The 22,567-nt window shown below is 37.4% G+C and overlaps 2 protein-coding genes across 14 annotated transcripts; both read right to left on the bottom strand.

Annotated features, from left to right (window-relative positions):
• Positions 1 to 147: 147 nt before the first annotated feature.
• Positions 148 to 6,573, bottom strand: LOC103938910. 13 transcript variants are annotated; one of them, XR_007253470.1, is made up of 10 exons: positions 6,287 to 6,573; positions 6,067 to 6,128; positions 5,907 to 5,990; positions 5,670 to 5,800; positions 4,594 to 4,702; positions 4,421 to 4,490; positions 3,526 to 3,598; positions 3,382 to 3,431; positions 691 to 770; positions 148 to 603 (listed from the first exon to the last, which is right to left on the bottom strand). XR_007253470.1 is itself a non-coding variant. In XM_009348962.3 (5 exons), exons 1-5 carry the CDS (start codon positions 4,629 to 4,631, stop codon positions 726 to 728), a joined length of 276 nt encoding a protein of 91 aa, XP_009347237.1. In that variant the 5' UTR covers positions 4,632 to 5,659; the 3' UTR covers positions 148 to 725. The 13 variants fall into 13 exon arrangements, 1 of the variants encoding a protein (XP_009347237.1); XR_007253469.1 differs by lacking the exon at positions 3,382 to 3,431; XR_007253465.1 differs by having other exon boundaries at positions 148 to 770; positions 3,526 to 3,594.
• An 898-nt stretch (positions 6,574 to 7,471) lies between these two features.
• Positions 7,472 to 11,299, bottom strand: LOC103938918 (probable disease resistance protein At5g66900). Its single transcript, XM_048571383.1, is given in 6 exon segments — positions 7,472 to 8,495; positions 8,645 to 8,853; positions 8,931 to 9,292; positions 9,514 to 9,917; positions 10,359 to 10,502; positions 10,505 to 11,299. Coding segments are annotated over 6 exon segments (2,424 nt in total). The 5' UTR covers positions 10,980 to 11,299; the 3' UTR covers positions 7,472 to 7,665.
• Positions 11,300 to 22,567: the final 11,268 nt, after the last annotated feature.

Here is a 22,567-nt window from a genome sequence, read left to right as displayed (position 1 = left end):
TGCTAAATTCAATATTAACATCCAAAGCCAAAGAGAGAAGTCAAAGGCAAATAAGCAAAATGCTAAGCAAGGCGGCTCTATGGCCATTTTTCAAAAGCGATAAGCTAGCTATTGAAAAATAAATTATAATAAAAAGTAAAAGCAAAGTGAGGAAAAAAATGTCTTCATAGCCCGCTATTACAACATCTCAAGGTTCAGAAAAAAAAAAACCGAGAGTTAGAAATATCAAAGGTATCAGCATCTACATGAGGAATAACATAGTGGAAGGGATCCACATTACCCGCAATTGGAAAATGCATGATATTGGCGACATCTTCCAGAGTGAGGGTACATTCTCCCCAGGCACAAACAAAGTAATGGATCTCTAAGCTCTACCTCCTAACAACATGGCGAAGAAGTTCAGGCTCAAGGCGAATAACCTACTTCTTGGTCATGAAGACAGCGTCCAAAGCCTTGGCCATTGTCAGGGTCGTGCACTGCTTCACAAACCGAAGCTCAGTATCCATTCAATTTGCCCAGCCAGTGGCCTCACTGCAAGAGAACTCAAAATGGATTGGCACGGCGAGAAACAACCTACTCTTGATGCAGTACTGGGAAATGCGCCTGGGATCGATATGAGAGACAAAGTCTAAGAAAGGCCTATCCTCCTTGAAGTCTTGCTGTAAGAACCAAGAGAAGGCAGCGGCCTACCTCATCGAAGACGGTCCTCAGTAGTGAAGGATCCATCAATCACAGTTATACACTTTGGTGATTCCGTAGCCATAATGCACCTATGCAAAGCAAGCTTCAAACCATAAGTATTACTAGCCAATGCAACATGTAGGAAGAAACATGCAAATATACAAAGCTAAACATGGTAAGGAATCTATCTTGGGAAAACAAGCAAATGTACCCTGGGAAAGCAAAATGGTACGTTCATAAAATTCAAAGTCTTTTATGCAAAAGTCTAAGACTTTAATGTGGGACTATTTTCCCTACGTGCGATCACACAAAACACATGCATCTTTCCCTACATATGCCATACTATCAAGGCCTTGTAACATCTCACCAGGAAAAGTATGTTATACACATATCCAAGCAAAACAGGCTATATACAGTCAAGCTAATCATCCCACGTAAATTGATACAATTAATCGATCGGTCTTGCACAAGCATACATCAACACACAAGCAAGTTAAGCTCGACGACAATTGCACAGTACACATCAAAAGCAGGAAAGAAATCACATAACAAACGCACAAGATTTCAAAGCAACAAGACTACCCAAGGAGTGGAGTTCAATTTCTCCAAGGAAAAACAGGCACCCCTTGTGTGTCCATGATGAAACCCCAAAATCTTTGGAACCCATAATCAAAGAGAAAAGACACATACCTAATTCCATCACTAGGGAAAACAGAGAAGGAAAAAAGAAGAAGAAAAGTCCTAGGAAGGAGAGCAGTTTGTAACGGTTACAAAGTGGAGGCGAAAGAATACCCAAAATTTTTATGTATGATTGGACGTGCATGGGAAGCAAACGAGCACAACGGCATGGAGTAATTATCTGCCATACAGGAAAATGAAGAGTCCCATTAGGAACCCCACGTTAAAAAAGAATCCCTTAGGCCTGAGGTTGATTATTCAGCCTACTCAAGATTTCTCATAGCCCAAATAATCAAGGGGCTAATGTTGGGGCCCACAAATGTCACATACCAATCTAACTAAGTCTTAAGGCCTAATTGTCATGCAAAGCCTACATTCAAGCTCAAACATATGTCCAGGCACCAGATTGACGAGGAATATATTTACAAACATGCCATGCTCATGCCTATTCATCACGCCATGCTTCCTTAGTCATTAATCATGCTTAGCCCAAGCCATATATTTGGGGTTTGTTAAGTGGATTATGGTATGGATGGTTACAGAAGGTTATCGGGCCTACGTAGAATCGAGGTCATGGAAGACTTTGGGTTGTTTGGGGCCCAAAAATCCAAGCCCATACCCTTTGCATTCCACGTAATTGAGAAAGAATTAACCTAGTTTACCCCTTTCCTTAGCAAACCAACTCCCTTAGATATAACTAAATTAGATTCTTACACTAAATGCATGCTAAGCCCAGCAAGTCAGGCATTTAATGCTGACCTTCCCTTCCCAGCCTACACAGATAGTCAACATGCAAAGCCGTGAAGCGTGTTACTAGAATTAACGTCTGTGAAAGGATGCCCTAGGAAAGCGCGTCTCCGGAAAAAGTAAACTGCAGGTCTCAACAGTGCAACTATCTTATACCAAAAGATGAATGATAGGAAGCCTAGGGAGAAGGAAAGGGAAGACCAAGCCACAAGGGAGATTCCTTAGAAGCCTAGAGAATAATCCTTCACTAAAATAAGGAGGATAAGCCATTAGAGGGGGATCTGAGGGTAGAATATAGAGAGAGATATGAGAGAACGTAAGAGAGAGAACCACTAAGGAAATAAGCCTAGAGAGTTCCATTTAGTCCAAAAGCATACTTCAGGCCTCAAGCATCACTATTCATGCAACCTTAGTAATTCCCACAACCTTCCATCAAACATCCCAGCCATTAGAAGCCTTACTATCACCCTAAGAAAGCCCAAATCACCCAGCAAAGAATGCCATGCAACCATGCAAATCCCTTCTCTCTCATGTAAACTTATAATCTTCTAGCTTCGACACCACAATTCACTTGAGCAAGTCATTATCTTGATCAATCATGTCATCTTCGAGCCGTTGATGTTACCGGGGTATTTCCTAAGACAAGCTAACTCTTTCGAGATATTCCGAGACTTGGTATGAATCCGCACCAAGGAGACAATAGGACGTTCTCAAAGTTCAAATCTACCTCGACCTAAAAAGTCCCCCAACATTTATCAACATTAAAGTTTTTGTGCTTATGCTATGAAAACATAAGGAAATTATGTGCTTCCCTACTGATCACATGAGATTTGTCATGTTCAATGCACATATGAATTGATCTCATTTATGTGTATTATACATTTATTGACAAATTGATCCCGTTTGCATGAATTATAAGTTAACGAAAAATGACAAAAAATGAAAATTTTATGTGAGTAGGCTATATATTGTAATTCCCTTATTTTCTCAAAATATATATGCAAAAACTTCAATGTTAATTAATAAAAATCAACTCTCCTTTTTAGTGAAAACTAGAAAGTTGTGCCCGCGCGTTACTGCGGGATTAAAAATTGTAAGAAAAATTATGTTTGAAAGATTTAAAGACTATAAGATAAAAGATTAATATTATTTACATTGAAAAGGAAATGATGATTTTTACATATGAAAGATTTTATATATGCAGCAGACACACCAAAAGTTGCAGAAGTTGTATTGTATTATCTAAAATAACAAAATATGAGAAAAGTAGTTTACTGCAACGCTAAAAGGTTTTCTCCAGTACTGTTGATTGTTGAGGAAGCAGCCTAGGCAAGGAAAGAAAAATATTGAAACACATGAAATGAATTTATATGACAGTAGAATTATACCGTGAAGAAAATAAGGATTTTGTATTGTTACCTTTTTCAGCAATTTTACAGCACCTCATCAAACTGTTGTGTGTTTGCCTTTGTGATTTGTTTTGGCTCACTATCTTAGATGTATAACAAAGATTGAAAAAGACAAATTTATATTAGATAAAAGATGGTTGAAAAATAGGAGAAAATATTGTTTGCAATTTAAACTAAATACGGTTGAAAAAACGTTCTATATCAAATACGGTTCATACATCTGTCTTTGCAATTTAAACTAAATGGTGTAATACTTAATTGAATGAAGAAAAGATATATATAAACACAAAAAAAAAAAAAAAAAAAAAAAGTAATTCAATTTCTTCAAAAAATGAAAAGCTAAAAAAATAGTGTTTTAAGTTCCCAGTTCTCACCGTAATGAACATAACGATATCGTTTTATATGTTCAAAAAATAACAGCATTGAAAAAACTCATTACTAAAAACTTCAATTTGACGAAAACATGTCACCTTTTATCACATCCAATTAAAGTAGTGCAACAGCACACTGACACACTTAAACATGGAAACTTATATACTATTTGACAATGTAAAATCATGCAAACTCTAAACATTAGAAATGGATTCTAGAAAGTAAAAATATTTCCTTATATATGTTAAAAAAATTAACAAATTTTCAGTGAACGATCACAGAAAAGGTATACAAAGGTAACCTAATTTCTTAATTCCAAAAAGGGGAAAGATAAAAAAAAAAGGGTACTAAGTTTTTAGTTCTTACCATAACCAAAATTATCATATTGTTTTAATTTGAACTCGGGTTGATTTCCGTCATCAGCATTAATAGAACCAGTAATTTCAATCCATGTAAGCAAATGATTAAATTCGACTCAATATGACCAATTTTCAATTCAACTAAACCAAAAAAGTAACCACAATCAAACTAACCTCTCCGTCCCATATGGAGTAAAAAACCTTGTCTCCTGTTTTGTCCTTCGCAAAGGATGAACTGTTCACTCTGTATATACAAAAAGAACACAGGATAATTTTGAGCACCGTTTCAAAAACCATACATAGACAGTACTATATAATAAAATCCAAATATAACACAACGAATGAACCTTAATGTAAGGTACAACAGCCTCCGATTACTTCTCATTTGTCCTTGCAATGAATATGTCAAAAAGACAAATCACCATTGAAAGAGGAATCCTTCTAGTGCATTAATTGCTGCATATTCAAATCTAAAAGGTTTACTCTCCAGAAAATTACTCAACATACTTACTGTAAAATAATCGCAAAAAATCTTTAAAAGAATCCATACTATCAGATTATATCATCGCATTTAATGAATTGTTATAGTTGCATTCCCCCGTTAATATAACCAAAGCAGGTTCTTATAGTTACCTATTTATCTTTTTCATAAAAATGAATTCTTTTAAACTTTACACACCAAACATTTTGTCTGCATATGAATCCTTTGGCTTCTAACAGATTAGTGATTAAAAATCTGGAAAACAAACACTTTCGAAATTTCAAACAAAAACATCATTGCTTTAATCACACATGCACACACACACACACACACGCCTATTCTGAATTCATAAAAGAGAACAAAAATTATACATGCTTCAAGATAGCCATAATTTGAATTATAACCTACAACTTTAGAGGAAATTAAAAGGCAAAATCAAGCCAAGCCTACAATTCAGCCATTAACTCGAAGAATGATTATCCATTTTTAAATAAGTGTACAATCCAATCAAACCCAACAACCATCCAAAGCAAAATCACACAAAATTAACAGATGTCCAAGCATTGAAAGAATCACCAAAAAGACATGCACTTTGAAAAAGAAGAAAACTTACAGGGCTTTTATGTCTTGTGAGATGTCCAACTGAAGTACTTAATAGTAAAATATTATTATCATCATTGATAACTCTCTTCTATTACATGTTATGAGCCTTCCATTTATTACCCATTTCTTGGGAAAATTTACCCAATTATATTCGAAAGCATGAGACATGATAGTAAAACACAAAAACAAATTCAGAAGAAATCAGAAGATTCAGAACTATTAAAAATTTCAACATTTCTTAACAACTATTTAGTAAGGATCAAAAAATCATGCCATCAAATAAATTTGAGGAAAAAAAAAAAACTAAATTTAAGTTGAACAAAGGTGACATTTGCCTACCCAGAAATTCAAACCAAATCCCCAAAAATTTAAGTTGAATAAATGATAGCAACGAACTCCGATCTCCATCTCCTTCCAAATCCAAAAGAACCAAAACCCATACAGAAAATCTCAACGATGGGCCAGAATTCCTGAGAAAAATTCAAAAAAATTAGACAAAGATGGTGCTTTTTGCTGGAAAAAAAAAAGGGAAAATAATCGGTCTTTTCAAATAGAATCGGACTTGAGTGTACGTACCGATATGAACGTTTTGAGGAATCGTGGAAAGAAAGCTGAGGTATGGGTGAATTGGTGGTAGTAACGGTGGAAAGGGATCTGAAGCTTGAAAATTTCATATCTAAAATCACACCTCAGCCTGCAAGTCGAATCAAAACCGTGGAATTTCAAAAGCACTCACCTTAAACACAGAGGTCTTCGCAGGCTTCAAAGAAAAGTCATAAATTCGAAAAACCCGATCTCCTGAAACCGAAAGCAAAACCAAATTAACCATCATCACCCAGAATCCGAAGCTACAAACAAAATCCCCAAAATCACAACCAAAAAATTTGAACAAAAAAACCCATTTATAAATCCAAATTTACACTCCCACGCACATAACATTCAAAGCAGAGAATTACCCACACCAAATCGGCAGCAGGAAACATGATCTTTTATGGGCTTCAAATTTTCTTTAAATCGAGACCACTATTTTTCAGCAAGAGAGCGCTGCCATCTGTAGCCCCCGACAAAAAGATCTGAACAAATTTGACTAACTTGAGTGTTTTCTGGAAGAAAGGAGACACAGAGAGAACTGGAGATCGGAGAGTGAGGCAAAGAGAGGTTCTCTGGAGATCGGAGAGCGAGCGAGGCAAAGAGAGGTTTGAGAGAAACAAAAGGGTGTGTGAGAGAGAGAGAGAGAAAGATGGAAAGAAGAATCCAGAAGAGGAAAAAGGTTGCGGTTCACGAAGTACACGCGTGGCAAATGAGGGTAAAATGGACTTTATACTGTAGCAAAACGTAAACAATACGGGAAGCAAGGAAGAAACCGAGGGCATTTCCGCCCTTTTACTATTTCTGAACAGTGCCGGAAACTGGGTTTTAGTATATATAATATCAGCTATCTTTTCTAACGTACAATTATTTTGTTTCAAAACTAATTATACAAAAATACTTCAAGAGATCAATTGGAGAAAAGAACCCCTTCGTCTACTTAATTGTCATGCTCTAATTGATTTGTAGTTGTTGAATTTCTTTGTGGCCTTCATATTGCAAAGCCAAGTCGGGCTTTTAAAGTATTGACATGCTCTAATTAATTCGGTAGAATAACAAGTCAATCACTGTAGTCTATAGAATGACAAATATTAGGGTTTTGTTTCCTTGCCTATTAGGGTTAGGTTAGTTTATATATATGGTACTTTGTAACTTTATAGAATAACAAATCAATCACAATGTAGTCTCTGTAGTTTATCTAGCCTTCTCGGCAAATTTGGAGTGTTCGATGTCAATAATAGTTCTAGTTTTGTAATCCGTTTGTTCTTTCAATGGTGTTATGCGTACAACGTACTTGAATTTAAACTCCCTTAGCATTACCTTGAAATAAAACAATAATGTTGTGGGCTATTTAACTGAAGGGGAATGGAGAGGTGAATCAAGAGAGAGAGGAGAAACAACAATTAAATTAATACATTGCACCATCACTCATGGATTGGATAAATTAAAGGTAGTTATTTTTGAATACTTATTTTCTTTCCAGGCACTTCTCTCTGCAATAAATTGCATCAACACCCATTAATTGGATAAATCAATGAAAAATCAATGAAGAGTTGAACAATGAAAAGTGGAGACATGTTATATACAATAATACCCATGGTGGATAATGACAGTAATCCTACAGTGCGGCCATGTTATTTACAAACACATAAAACATAAAATAGTAGTAAATTACAAAAGAAAAATAACATTACACAATCACACTGCATACATTGCACCAACACTCATTGATGGAAGGACCATGGCCTTAGGGTGGAAGCTTGTTGAGCCAACTTAGGTTGATATCTTCTTTGATCACCTTTATGTGTATGTTTGTGAGAAATGGTAAGAAGGGTTCCCATAAAGTTTTTGTCTCCTCGTCGCATATCACTTCATTCAATTGCTGAATATCCATAACAGAAGCAGGCAGCTCTTTCAGTCTTGAACACTGGCTCACGTTGATCTTTTCCATGCTGCACATTGCACCAATGTCCTCGGGCAACTCCTCTACGCTAAAGCAATCAGATATGTCAAGAAATTTCAAAACAATAAGGTTCCTAATAGAGCGTGGCAACTCTAACAATTCTGCACAAGACCTAAGCCTCAACACTTCTAGATTGACTAGCTTTCCGATGTCTGCAGGCAAGGCAAATAGCTTATGACAGTTGGTGATGCTAAGCTTCTTAAGGTGAACAAGGTCACAGAGGTTGGCAGGAAGTTGCACCAGATCATGGCAATAATCTATGTTCAATTCCACTAGATTTGGCAGTGCATCTAAAATTTGGACCAAACCTTGGCCGATATCACACATGAAAAAAGAAATCTTTTGCAAACTTTTCAACTGTTTGAGGACCTTGCTTATGGAAGGAATTGAAATACGTTCTAATCTAATTCTCTTAAGATTTGGTAGCGAACCAAGTAGTTCAAAATTATCTAGTTCTGCAGGTAACGAACCGTAATTATTTAGTATTAGAACTTTTAGTTTATCCATTTTCTCCACAAACTCAGGTAAGGCATAGTTCTTTGTTTGAAAATTCAGAACTAGAACCTCTGCTTCGGGTACTTGAATGCTTGGCCATTTTGCTGAGAAGGCACCATCTGCAAACAGTGAGCATTAAGATATTAGCGTGGGTTGAAATTAAATGTGTGGAAGTCCTATTGAAGTTAGTATGAAGGAGCATGTCTGTGAGTGCACACGTGTCCCGAGTGCACATGTATAAATATTTACTAAGAAAGACTGATGGAACCTGTTGAGATAGATAGTAGTTGAGCCTTGATCGCTTGATACTTTTGTTCTGTCAACCACTTAGGAAGTTCGTCCCCACATATGTTCATAAATAGTCGTTTCCTATGTTCTATTGGGTCTTGACTCGCCTGATGGATCGCCAACTCTCTAAGCATGTCATGCTGGGTGACAAAGTGTTCAGTGTAATAACCATCGGCCTCCCTCTCATGCCTGGATGATCAATACTAATTTCTTTAATGATTTGTCCAGCATACATTGACATAGAAAATTATGAGCAACTTGCATACCTTGTGACAACAAGATTAGCTAAACTTCGGGAGGTGAGCTCGTGAAGGTTGGCAATGGTCAGAATTTCCTCATCTAGACCATATAACTCTGCCCACATATCAATGAGGGCGGCAGCAGCAATTCTTTGGTCCTCTGGAAAAGAACCTAGATCGAGGAAACATTCCTTGATGATAGCCTTTTCGTTATCCAAGGCATCTAAGCTGCTTTGGAGGCAAGCAAGTAAATCCTTGTCAGAATCAAGAATAGAGGAACCTTTGCACCATTCTACAACTCTTTTCTGCCAGATTTCTAAAGGCTGGCGGCGAAGTGATCTCCCGACCAATGCAATGGCAAGTGGGCATCCCTTACAGCGCTTGATAATCTGCAATTTAAATATCCAAAATGAATTCAGTTACTATTATTTGATTTTTATCGTTGAAAATCATCTAAAGCCTAAAGGTAAACTGTTTACTCTTTCATTCTTCTTACTTCATTCTTCACGGTTCATTAACGTGTGTGGATGCTCAAACGTTTTTTCTTTACCCTTTTCTGAGGCATAAATAATCATTTAAATATATATGGTATTGTGGACTAAGAAATCACCTTTCTCGAAAGATCTTCGTAAGTATAAGAGCTCTTGTCCTCCAAGGATGCTGAGTAGTGAAAAAGAGCCATTGCATCTTCATCATTCAATGATGACAAATGATAAGGAGAACCGAATCTTGGAAATGCAAATCTTGATGTGACCAAAATCTTGTAATTTGAAAACTTGAATTGATCAAACTTCTCAAGAAGGGACTCTGATCCTGACCAAACATCATCCAGGACAAACAGTAGAGGATTTTGTCTTGATTCCTTCAGAAATTGTTGCAACCAGTTTGCTGCCATGACTTCGTTTTCAAAAGCAGGCAGCTCGGACCCCTTCTGTTGATATAGTTGGTGTACAATAAGGTCCAAGTTGGGCTTTTTCGAGACATTGACAAAGAAGATGTTATTCTTGAATGTATCTATCCAAACAGGATGTAAGAAAGGTGTTAATAAAAGGTTGACTAGATATGTTTGCAATTCTCAGATCATGCAAGTAATCAAACAGGAGCTCATTGCAAGACTTGTTAACTCTAAGAGGAAGGCATCAGCTTAACTTACCACTAGTACAAAGAAAATCATGTCAGGTTCATATCACGACTAGTTATTTGTTGGGCATGCCCATATAGGTCTTTCTAATCTTTCTTATATTCCTTTCGTGCGCTTTAGTTTCATGTCCCCTTCGTTGTAGTTTTTATTTTCTTTAACAAATTTTGGTTACTGTGTATGTTTGGAGGGAGTATAGCGGACATTTTATAGGCCCTAGCGCGAAGTCTACTCGCATAATCCTCTACACGGTGTATTACTTTTTAACTAGGATGTAAAACTTAACCAAAAAAAAATTGAAATCGTAAATAGCATACCCTTGACTTCTTGATCTTGACAAAACATTTTAGCCAAGGTGGTTTTCCCACATCCTCCAGCAGCAGTCAGCACAAGCATAGACACCTTTTCATCCTTAAGGAGCTTCATCTTCAACTCCTTCAACGGCAAATCCAACCCGACTGTAACGATGGCGGTTCAGGCACGGCAGACGAACATTTAATCATTTCAGGCTGATTAGTTTTTATCTTCAAACTCTCTTCTATTCGAGAAAGCACCGTCTCGATATTCCTCAAAGAAACCAACGTCTCCCTCGCATCCCTCATACCCTGCAGTTTAAGCACATCAAACACTCTTCGAAGAGATTTATCCAGTTGGTGAAGCTTCTTGGTGTATGTGTGTTTTCTCCACACGCCAACTTTGCTGCACTTATGAACAAGCTTTGCTCCTTCCTCCATCTGTATTGCATAATTTTGCAGTCCCTCTTTCGAGTTATACTTATCGATGTCTTTGATGAGAGGTTGTAGAGAGTCCAGTGTGGATTTGATGTCTCCGAGGATGTGTTGGAACATTGTATTCTCCTCCTGCACTGATTTTACAGCATCAAACAGCATTTGAAATGACGTTCTGAGAGCACCCATTCCGACTGAAGCTGCGTACATAATTTACGGAAACAAGGAGGCTCAAAACTTAATTCAATTACGTACGTAATCAGTTCTTGGGTGATGAAAGAAGAACAGAAATTCCAATGGTTTACCAAGAGAACGTAAAACAATCTAGTTTGATGAGAAACTGAGAGTGTTACGCGCGTTGTTTGTTTTCGACTCTGAGTTTCCGCACACGTATATATGCTTAGTGAAAGAGTTAGGAAGCGAGATGAGACACGGAAGTACTTGCCACATGTTTCGATATTACCGTACTTTCAAGTAACGAGACACGGAAGTACTCGCCACATGTTTCGATATTACGTGCGTCGTTTGCTTTCACTGCGATTCAGCACACGTATATATAGGTTAGCGAACGAGTTGGGAAGACAGACGACACACCGAATTTTCTAGCCACATGTTTTGGTATCACCTTCTTTACTATGCGTTCAAATCAACACGCCACACGTTCACATTACATTTTTTTTATAAAGTGTCTTTTAACACATGTTTCGATATTTTAAAAAGTGTTTTTGTCATGAATTGTCCTTAAAATTGACATTTGTCTAGCCTTCTCACTTTATATAAGGTCTATTTGAGATTGGGACAAAAATTCTCAATTGACAAAGGTATTCTATGATATTTTGATAACTTAGAATTCTAAGTTGACAGAAGTATTCTATGACATTTTGAAAGCTTACATAGCACTCTCACTTTTTATACGGCCTATTTGTGATTTAGACAAAGAATCCTAGGTTTATAGATGTATTTTATGATATTTTGAAAGCTTTATCTAGCCTTATCTAGCTTTCTCACTTTATATACGGCCTATTTGAGATTGGGACAAAGAATTCTAAGTTGACAGAGGTATTCTATGATATTTTGAAAGATTTACCTAGCATTCTCACTTTATATACAGCCTATTTATGTCACATCCCAGCCCTCCCTCGCAGTGATATTGTCCGCTTTGGCATTCCCCCTCTGGACTAGGTCACAGCAGAGGGCTACCGCACGGTTTTGTCTTTGCAAGCCGCAGCTCCAAAAGGCCTCACTGAAAGGTACATGCTGGCAATGGATATATAAGGCCCAAAGACCACGCCCTCACGGGCGATGTGGGATACTACAATCCACCCCCCTTAGGGAGCCCGACGTCCTCGTCGGCACACCACGACCGTGAGTCTGGCTCTGATACCAAATTGTCACATCCCAGCCCTCCCTCGCAGTGATATTGTCCGCTTTGGCATTCCCCCTCTGGACTAGGTCACAGCAGAGGGCTACCGCACGGTTTTGTCTTTGCAAGCCGCAGCTCCAAAAGGCCTCACTGAAAGGTACATGCTGGCAATGGATATATAAGGCCCAAAGACCACGCCCTCACGGGCGATGTGGGATACTACAATTTAAGATTGGGATAGTTGTGACAAATCTAAACTACATAGTAATAGAACTTTGGCTGTCAATCAAAAGTTCATAAATATCATTCTAACCCCTTTATTAAAATTGAACAAACGTTCAAAAAAATGGACAATTTAATAATTACATGAACATAAATTTTACACTAATCTCACAGCCATGTAAGTATAACATACGTCATTTATAATTAAAAAAAAATTAAAATAACAATAGAAAAATGTCCACTTTAAAATTAAAACTGCCACATTATTTTCTCATAATTATTTTATTTTTTAGAATTTTTAAAATAATCAACACTTTATAATACAATACAAAATGAAATGAAATTGTTCATGTGTTGGGCTGGGTGTGTGCTAAAATAGATTTCAGTCTAGTTCACTGTTTGTTGTATCAAAATGTAAGATAGACAAGACATGATGAGTTATGAATCCAAACTAGAGTGTGTTATTTAACATTGGTATCAAAACCTAGGTTCCCAACGCGGCGGAAGGGGCAACCTGGAAAGGGCTACCTTAACAAGACGACCAAAGGGTGCGCCGCCGTTAAGAGTAAAAGCCACCAGAGTAAAGGCTGTCGTGGGCATCGACTTCCGAACGGTGGTGTAATGTTATGATCCCACATCGACTACAATTATGGGGGTGTAGGGGTTCTTAAGTCCTTGGGTCCTCCTACCTATTGGACTAGTCTTTTGGGTTGGGCTCTTCCCTTGGGCTTGAGAACCTAACCCTTATAGAGATGACTTAAAATATCATGATGTTGGATGATAGTTATTTTAATATTTTTTTAATAATCTTATCTTCTTGCAAGTGGCAGTTCACTGCAGTGGTAGAATAGTGTCGTGCTCTTGTATGACGGTGTGTGTTTGAACCTTATCAGTGACTAATCTAATATCTAATTTACTAACGCTAGTCTTAAAAAAAAAAATAAATAAATAAAAAATCCTATCTTCTCCACTTTTTTTTTCAATGAAGGAAACTTCGCAGAAAACGAGCAGAGCATACTCTAATTCATTGAAGGAATTATGGCTAACTGTTGATTTCTCCTGGTAATTGAAGGTCGCCAACCTTCGATTTGAAGGACGACAAGGAGAAAGGAGAAAGGACAAGCGAGGATACTTGCTGTAATTTTAAACCCAGGGTATTTTACCATTTAAACCATCTCTAACCCTCATGTTAAAACTTAAAAATTTTAGCCCAAAAAATTTCGGTTTTAACCTAGAAATAGTTTTTTTAGTCCAATCCTTCAAGGTTAAAATTTTAAACCTAGATTATTAAAGAATGAATTTAGGCTAATTTTTTTTTCTTAAAGTAATTTTTTTAAAATAAAAAATTATGTAGACTATCGTAATTTAATTTTATGAACATTTTAACCTAAAAATATTTAGATTCCCATAAATATTGAAAAATCACTAACTGACACTATGAAACTCGTGAAACACTATGAAAAAAATATGAAACATATAAAAGAATTTCTTTTTATTTACTTTAGCCATTGGATTTAAATTTGGACTGTTAGATTTTTTTTTTTTTTTTTTTTACCGTTAGACTTCATCAAATTAGATCTTAACCATTGGATTCAATGAATTTATAAATATAAAACTAAAAAAACATACATATATGGTGAGCCAATTCCACTAATCCTGGGGTAAATCTAGGCTAAATTTGGCCCAGAAATGAGTTTTGAGTTTTAACTCATATTTGTCCCAAGAGTTGGAACATATTGAGGTAAATTTAGAACCTAAAATTTGAGTTTTACCTTAAGGTTAGGTCTTACCAAACCTACAACAAATTTTTTAGTAAGTTGTTTTTTACATAATTTCAGCAACTCTAAATTCGAACTCCATTATAGCATCTCTAATAGCAGATAAAGTACACATTAATGTAAATCTTCTAATAGAAAATGCAAAATATCTAGAAATGTACAATTTAAATTTTTTCAATCGAAAAGCTCTCAAATGATTAATGTAAAATATCTATTTTCGCCAAAACATGTAAATAAAGTATATGTTTCCATATTTAAGAGGTGGACTAAAAAAATATGTATAATAATTTTTGTTGGTTAAAAGAGAACAAAAATAAATAAGATCTCAAATTTACATCTTTCTGATTATAATAGAATTCATGTTTACACTTCCCGAAAATACTCTTATGAAAATTGTACTAGAAAAAAAAATACTCTTATTCAAAAGCATGGATTTTTGGAATGCTAATATATAAGAAACTACTCCTAGTGGCTCACTCCCTTCCCCTACCAAAATCTTATATTTATAAAATTTACAACTCCCAGCCCCTTTCTTCACTTGTGGCCAGTGGTAGCCCCTCCCCGTTCTCCTAGCCTTACTATTCTTTCATCTCATGGATTGTCGTAGATTTATTTTTCGTTTTGATATTTCTGTTAATAAGAGGCTTCTTGGTGAGGTTACTTGTGAGTCTCTCCTAGTGAGTATTTTAATTTTTTGTTGGTGTGTTATTAGCTCCTCTCCGATCTGCTTTGCCATTCTTGGTAGCTTTGATGACGGTGATGAGAACAAAATCCATATGGGTAGACTCTATTTTGTTCGTTGCCAATTCCTCTTCAAGTAGGCATTGCTCATCAAATTGTGTCTTCATATGCGTTATATTGCAAATTTTATGTGTCTAATTTGCTAATTGTTTGACAATTTCATCATGAATGAAGGCCGTCAAATTTTTTTTTTTTTAATCTGAGTGGGATGACTTTAAGAATTGGATGGGTTCCTTTGCGTATTCTCGTGCGTGGGAAAATCCATACAGGCATACATACACACCCTTTTATTCAAACTTTTCTAATAAAAAATGGTAGATCTTTTAAAAGAAATAGTTTTGGTAAAAATCAATGTATTGACAAATATCTATAGCTGATACATCACACTCTCACAGTAAATTGCATGAAATGGTAGCCAACGCAAAAAAGAACCGTATCTTCTTGGAAACGTCCCGCAATCTCAGCGAGCCAACGCAAAAGCTGGAGTAAAGTAAATAAATCGTATTGAACAGGTAACCGAAACAGTATCGTTCCTGGAAACGTCCTGCGATCTGAGAGAGCCAACGCATACGGTGGAGTCAAAGCGTATTGAAAGGTGTTCTGACAAGGACAATAATAATAATAATAACGAAAGCGCATTGGGCCAGCGGGCAACCTCAACAAACAAAACTTTCGCCTTTTTATTTATCTTCTGATGATTCATTTCCCAACTTCGAAGAAACGGTAATAAAAAAGGATAGAGTAAAGTACAAAAAATTACATGTCATGATATTTTTATATTTTATTTTTTAAAATTGACAATATCATATCTTATTTTTAGAATTTGGTCCAATGTTATACCTTCCGTTACTTGGTCGTTTACTTTTCAGTTAAATGCTAACGTGGCTTGATTCGGAACCCACTTTCTCACGAAGGTTTTCCTATTCCACCTCAATGGGATGTGGGTATTTTTTTTTTTTTTTTTGCCTCCTCCTTCTTTTGCAGATTTGGGTTTTTGTTTTTCTTCTTCCTCCTTCTTCCTCCTTTTGCATATTTGGGCTTTTTTTTTCTTCTTATTCTTCTTCCTCTTCCTCCTTCCTCCTTCTTCTTTTGCAGATTTGGGTTTTTTTTTTCTTCTTCTTCTCCTCATTCTTTTGCAGATTTGGGCTTTTTTTATATTTTATATTTTTCTTCTTCTTCTTCTTCTTCTTCCTCCTCCTCCTCCTTCCTCCTTCTTCTTTTCCTCCTTCCTCCCAATGACTTGAAAGTTCTAAGCTCAATCCACGAAGGCGTTTGTGGAAATCACTTCAGAGGTCGATCCTTAGCACAGAAGGCTCTCAACGCAGGTTACTGCTAGCCTACCATACATCGAGATGCTAAGGAGTTAGTATAAAAGTGCAACCGCCTTGGCCGTTCATGCAGTAGGTAATTGACCTGGTAAGACCTATACCTCCTGCTACTGAGGGCAAAGGCATGATGATCGTGGCGACTGACTATTTCACCAAATGGGTAGAAGCAGAGCCCAAAACGACCACGACTCAAACGGACATAGCGCACTTCATATGAAGGAACATCATTTGCCAATTTGGCATCCCTCAGTCTATCGTCACCGACAACGGCCCACAATTTGTGGGCAAAGATTTGGCAAAATTCTTCTAAAAGTATGGCATCAAGTAGCACATGTCCATGCCGAGATATCCTCAAGGCAATAGGCAGGTCAAAGCATCCAACAAGATGATCCTCGACTACCTCAAGAAATCCCTCACGAACAAGAAAGGAAAATGGCCAGATGAACAACCCAGATGTCTATGGGAATATCACACCACCAAACGATGAACAACCAATGAGACTCATTTCTCTTTGTCATTTGACTCAAAAGCAATCATTTATCTCAATGTTGTTAAGCCAAGTATCACTACTCTACTACTAAGCATTGAGCATAACAGTAAGGAGATGGCCACAAGCTTAAATATGGCAAAGGAGAAACGCGAGTAGACCATCACCAGCATTGTAGGCTACCAGCAGCAGCTCCTCTCCAGCTACAACAAAAGGGCCAAAATCCGGCAATTCTAGCCCAAAGATCTAGTCCTAAGAAAAGCCTTCATCACTACTCGCAAAGAAGGCTCCAAAAAGATGGATCTCATCTGGAAAGGTCCGTACAAGATCAGTAAAGTAGGTGGCAAGAGTAATTACACCCTCACTACTATGCAACGACAAAAAGATCGAAAAGTAGTGGAACGCCTACAATTTGAGGAAGTACCATATGTGACCTCCAGCTACATCAAAGCCCGAAGACTCAAGCAGCTCGACAGGCACCACCTCACAAGTTAAGGATTATCCAGTTGTTATGCAGTTCCTACATTACAGCTAAGTTCTCGTTCGTTTCGCTCATTTTACAATGAGGAATTCAGAAGTAATCATAACTTGGCTCACTACATGCTTACAACAACTGATCACTTCTGCACTTCAAAAGAAAACTGCACCCTTAAGGACTCATCGCAGGAATTACACCCCCCCCCCGAGGGACCAACCATGCTTTCCAATGCAAGAGGGTAAACTAATTCCCCGATACCCACATGGATCAGCTCTCCAAGACGGGAAGATAAACTTTACACTCCGAATATCCAGACGTGGATGATAATGGTTGCCCTAGTATAACTAGATGCACGATGGCTTGTGCCAGGATTCCTAAAAGTAGCCACCATAGTCTTTTTCAAGGCTTAACTAACTAAAGGATTTTGGATTTCTTGGCCTAATCCACAAGGAACCGATCCCTAGAGATGGAAGAGGTACATTACGCAGTATATTCGATAAACAGCTACCCTGGAACCCTAAAGCTGCTACCGAGTGCACTACGGTAACCTATGGATTCTAGAAGACTGCCTATGTTTTGCCTTTCGAGCAATAAAGCCATGCTAGACTTATACAACCGTATATTCTTGTGAAAGGTTAAACAAGCTAGCGTGCATATACGAAGCTTTATCCACTGCCGACACGCTACGTAGTCGATAAGCTTTACCTCTACCAAGCACAGAACAACTTACACCAAGTCCTAAAGTGTTGTGATACTTGTTACGTAACCTGCAAATTTAGAGAAAGCCAAGGTTAACAGCCTAGTGGTTACACGAACTTGTCTACTTCTGTAAGTAAGGCATCTGGCCGCCAACCCTATGGCTAACAACTTTGCAAAGTTCTACACCAACACTTATGGCTGCATAGGCTACGCAGGCTTATCTACTTATAGAAAGGTAGTACGCCTGCCATTGATCTATAAAGTCTAACGGTTAGGGCATGAACAAAAGAAGCGAAGATGAAGAAAAGTGAATGAAGCATGTTTATAAACAACTAGCAAAGGTCGAAGGAGTTCAAGCAAAACAAGAGTTACAAGGAAAAACAAAGAAAATCCTAAAGGCTACCTAGAAGACTACACTTCAACAGCTTGGACATCCCACGACTACTCAGTCGCCACACTTTCAGCAGTCGCCACACTCTTAGCATCGTCATTATCCAGCGCTTCAACCCATGCTATTCGAGCCTGAGCACCAACTTCTCAAACTACTTCACTAATGGAAACCTCAAAAATAAAAGCAAGCAAGTCTTCCAGATAAATAGAGAAGGTCTCGAAACCTCGAGCCCATCCTTGCCACCCTTCAACTGCTCATTTTCCTCGAACAGACCAACACGGACGCGCTGCAGCTGATCCACTTCTTTCTTCAGACTTTTGTTGATCTTTAGTACACCTTGAAGTTCCAACACTTAGGGTTCAAGCCTATCGACGATTCTGTTGAAGTGGATCACTTGATTAGAAGCAGCAATCAACTCTTCATCCTTTGCACGAGTAGCAAAACGAAGCTTAGAAACTGCAAACTCAAGATCTTGAATCTGAGGTATGTAACATCCAATTTCCTTCTATGCACTTTCATACTTAACTTGGATCGCGTCATGCCTAGTTTTCAAGTCAAAGATCTCTTGGTGAGCGATCTCAAGCTACAGAGAAGTGAGGGCAGAACTATTAGACCTATTCAAAGCAACGAACTCAAAATCCAACCTCTTGTTCTCTTCGGCCGAGGAATAAGCTTCAGCTGTCATAGTCCTCACCATCTCTTTGGCAGCCTTGTTATATTTGCATTATAGCAAGCAAATCGGTCCTTCTATATTGGGTTGTATGTTTCACAAAGGAACTTAGGCAAACAAACTTTTCTAACGCCATCAACAAACTTGGCACAAGCATTCATGTCTTCAAGTAGATCTGGTTTCAAGAGCACACGAATCTTAGTAGCTTCCTTAGAAGCAAGCTTAGTGGATTTCTCACAGCTGCCCATACGAGCAGTCTCCTCCTTCCCAACATGCAAATTAGTCTCAGTAGCAGAGGGAGTAAGCATTGGCGCTATTTTAGCATCAGAGTCCACCTTATCGCTCTTTATAATAGCAAGCCTCTCCAAAGGTGAACCAAACTTAGCTCCCAACAGACGTCTTAGTACAGACTTCGGCATTGAGGGCATGACAGGACCTTTATGCTGAGCAATCCTATTAGCAATCATACTAGCCATTCTTGAAATAGAAGGCGCCACATGCTCATATCTAACAGCCTCATTTTTCTTCCCATTGGAAGAAGTCATGTCAATGACAAGCCTCTCAGCAGCAGGCGGACCTTCACAAGCAGCGGAGGAAGTCTTAAGTTTTTATCAACCGGCATCTCTTGAGCAGGTAGGGAAAATCTCTTCTTTCCACCTTTATTCATAGTAGGCTCAACGACAACGTTTATACGAGCCTACGCATCCGCCTTAATCCTCTTTACCTCCTTTCTTGGGAATAACCCATTTCTCTTGACGAAGAGGATTAAGCAACCAATGCCATTCACAATGCTCAGCAGGGGAGCTCAACCTATACCGACTTTTCCCTCGTTTTTCTCTCAGACCATAGGCAGGAGGCATGCATACCCAGCATTTCAACTGCCCATGAGGCCTGCGACCTCCTTGTTTCTCTCAATCGTTGACCTGGCCCGCGTCAAGTCCAAGAGCCCAAAGGACATGAATCATGCACGCCTCAATCAGCAGGCCCAGCCACATAGCTGCCCTTGGCTTTAGCCAAAATAAGCAGCCCAAGCAGTGGTCCCTGCCTCAACACTTCCTCAGCTCATGCCGAGCTGACTCCTGACCCTTACCAACTGACGTGCCACATTACCCTGACGGCTGCCCCGCGGCAGCACTATCCAAGAAAAAGAAAAGAAAATTAAATTTTTCTTACATTGGTACGGCACAGAGAAGACAAAGAAATCAACCAAAGACGGTCATTTGCACCGGGTAAGATGTAGAAGATTGCTAAATGAGGGGGAATAAATATCCTCTAAGCTCTCTCTCTCTCTCTCTCTCTCTTTCTCTCTCTCTTTCTCTCTTTTATAGGGTAGAATGAATCGATCTCCAAAGTTGATTTAATAACCTACTTAAGGTGGACTTAAATAGGTTTTGAGAGAAATTCATTTCCCTTTCCTAGAAGGATCTAATTTCCTATTAAAGAGGGAATCTACATCAAAATAGGAAGCAATCCTAAGTTTCCTAAAGCAAGAAAATCTCTACACTTGTTGCCCTTTTTTGCGAGCAGCCCAACAAGTGTGGGGACATTTGTGGAGCCAAAAATGATCACAAGGCGACACATGAATTTTTGGGTAAAAGATGACAAAAATACCCTTGAGGCATACCAGGATTCCTACGCGCGAGCAGCGGGTAATCATCACTCAACCAAGTCAAAAGTGCCCAAAATAGGTAACAATTCAAAACCTATTTCATACATCCTTATCCAATCTTCTCCACAGGGTAACTCACAAATCTTCCCTTTTTTATTATATTGATTAGCTAATCAATTAGGTAATTATTCTATTAATTAGCTAATTGATTAGGTAATTATTCCATAACTCCCAATTTAACAAAAATCAAGAACCTAGCCACAAAGGGAGCTAGGTGGCCAGTTCTCTCTCACCCAACGAGGCCAACCACTCTCCTTTTTAAACCCCATCATTCTTCTCAAAGTTCACTTCCAATTCTCTTGCAAAAATACTACAAAACTCTCCAAACATTTTTCCCTCAAAATTCTAACTTTGGCATTGGAGGCTCTTCGGCCAAACCCCACCCATTCATCATGGGCACGTGAGGCTTTTGGCCTTGACCTAAGGTGTGATTTGTTTTGTAGGTGCACTTTTGTCCAAGATCAAGGAGGAACAAATTTGTATCCATAACTTTAGCATCTGAAACTTAATTTTCTACACATAAACCCGATACAAGTTTTTTACTCGAATAAGAACCATTGACTAAATTCCACATCAGCAAATTCATAAATTATGTTTGACTTTACATATTTAAAAAAAAAATCGAATGCTTAAGATACCCTTATTTGAATGTTTGATGTACACATTTAATTCCATGCAAATTGTAAAGAAGAATTAATAATTTTACAAAAATTAAAATTAAAAAACATTAATGTTATAAATTCATTGCCTAATATATAATAACAATAAAACATGCTTAGTATATGTAATAATACATGCTTAATTAAGTCAATAAAATTATATTTATCCATGCAAAAGAATTTACCTACATAATAATATTAGAATTTTAAAATGTTAGATTGCTTTTAAAAAAAAATCATTTATCCATGCAAAAGAATTAACCTACATAATAAAGCAAACTCAATATATGCAAAATACATGCAAAATAATTACCTACATAAGAAAATAATAATATTTTACCCAACACTAGTTTACCTATTAATTTGTCCATATAATAATAAAGAGAATTGTTATTCTCATTCCAAAAATCTCATTCTACACTCCAAACTTTTTATATTTGGAAAGAAAAATACACTTGTGTGGAGTGTAGAATGAGATTTTTGGAGTGCCAATAACACTTCCCATAATAAAATGTGCCCTATAACACTTTCTATATCACATGACAATAGGGGTGGGCATAAAAACCACCAAACCACAAAACAGTATTGAACTGTACGAAAAAAAAAAAAAAATTGAAAAGAACCGTGTTGACCAGAAAAGTCAATTTTGAGTAAAAAACCGAACAGAATCGTCCAAACTGGTTTCGTTTTCGGTTTCGAATGATCAAGAACCAGCCAGAACCGAACCAAACCATTTTATTAATAATAAATAAATAAATTATATATACACATATGTCATGGTATAATAGGTTGAAAAATTAGTTTTACCAAGTTGCAAAAGGCTGCAATTTAATAGAAGCTAGAATATTTCTTTTTGTGCAACTGCTTGTTCTATCTGATTATCTTATGAAAGTGTTCTAATTTTTGTGCATTTTACTGAATAGATTGACCCCGGAGAAGTTTGACACTCTCAAGGTCCAACTAATTGATTCTGGAATTACCACTCTAGATATTTTAAAGGTTTGAATTAAATAAATGTCTTTAAAAACTTCTTACTCCATACTGAGCTATTACTTTCCAGCTGATGAGCTTGAGCGTTCAATTTGAATTGCAGGATGTTATCTTTCTGAGATTTGATAAGGTTGTGCTGGAGCCAACCTTTTGTCCTATGTATGCGCTTTTATGCTCAGATCTTAGTGCAAAACTTCCTCCTTTCCCACCTGAGGAGGCTGGTGGGAAAGAAATCACTTTTAATTTATGCAACTTTATATAATCAATTTTAGAAGATGTTTTCCTTTTCTTTTTTTTTTTTTTTTTTTTTTTTTGTTGAAGAG

This window comes from the organism of the source record quoted next, unplaced genomic scaffold, assembly GCF_019419815.1.
Source record: "Pyrus x bretschneideri cultivar Hongxiangsu unplaced genomic scaffold, Pyrus_bretschneideri_v1 Contig59, whole genome shotgun sequence".
Taxonomy (NCBI): Eukaryota; Viridiplantae; Streptophyta; class Magnoliopsida; order Rosales; family Rosaceae; genus Pyrus; species Pyrus x bretschneideri.
This window is presented reverse-complemented; position numbering and strand designations above follow the sequence as displayed.

Coding starts and splice junctions, on each gene's coding strand:
- LOC103938910 (XM_009348962.3), bottom strand. CDS start 4,631: ATGAGAAGTAATCGGAGGCTGTTGTACCTTACATTAAG. Junction 4,491..4,593: donor CTGTTGTACCTTACATTAAG/GTTCATTCGTTG, acceptor TTGTATATACAG/AGTGAACAGTTCATCCTTTG. Junction 3,599..4,420: donor ACTCCATATGGGACGGAGAG/GTTAGTTTGATT, acceptor TATACATCTAAG/ATAGTGAGCCAAAACAAATC.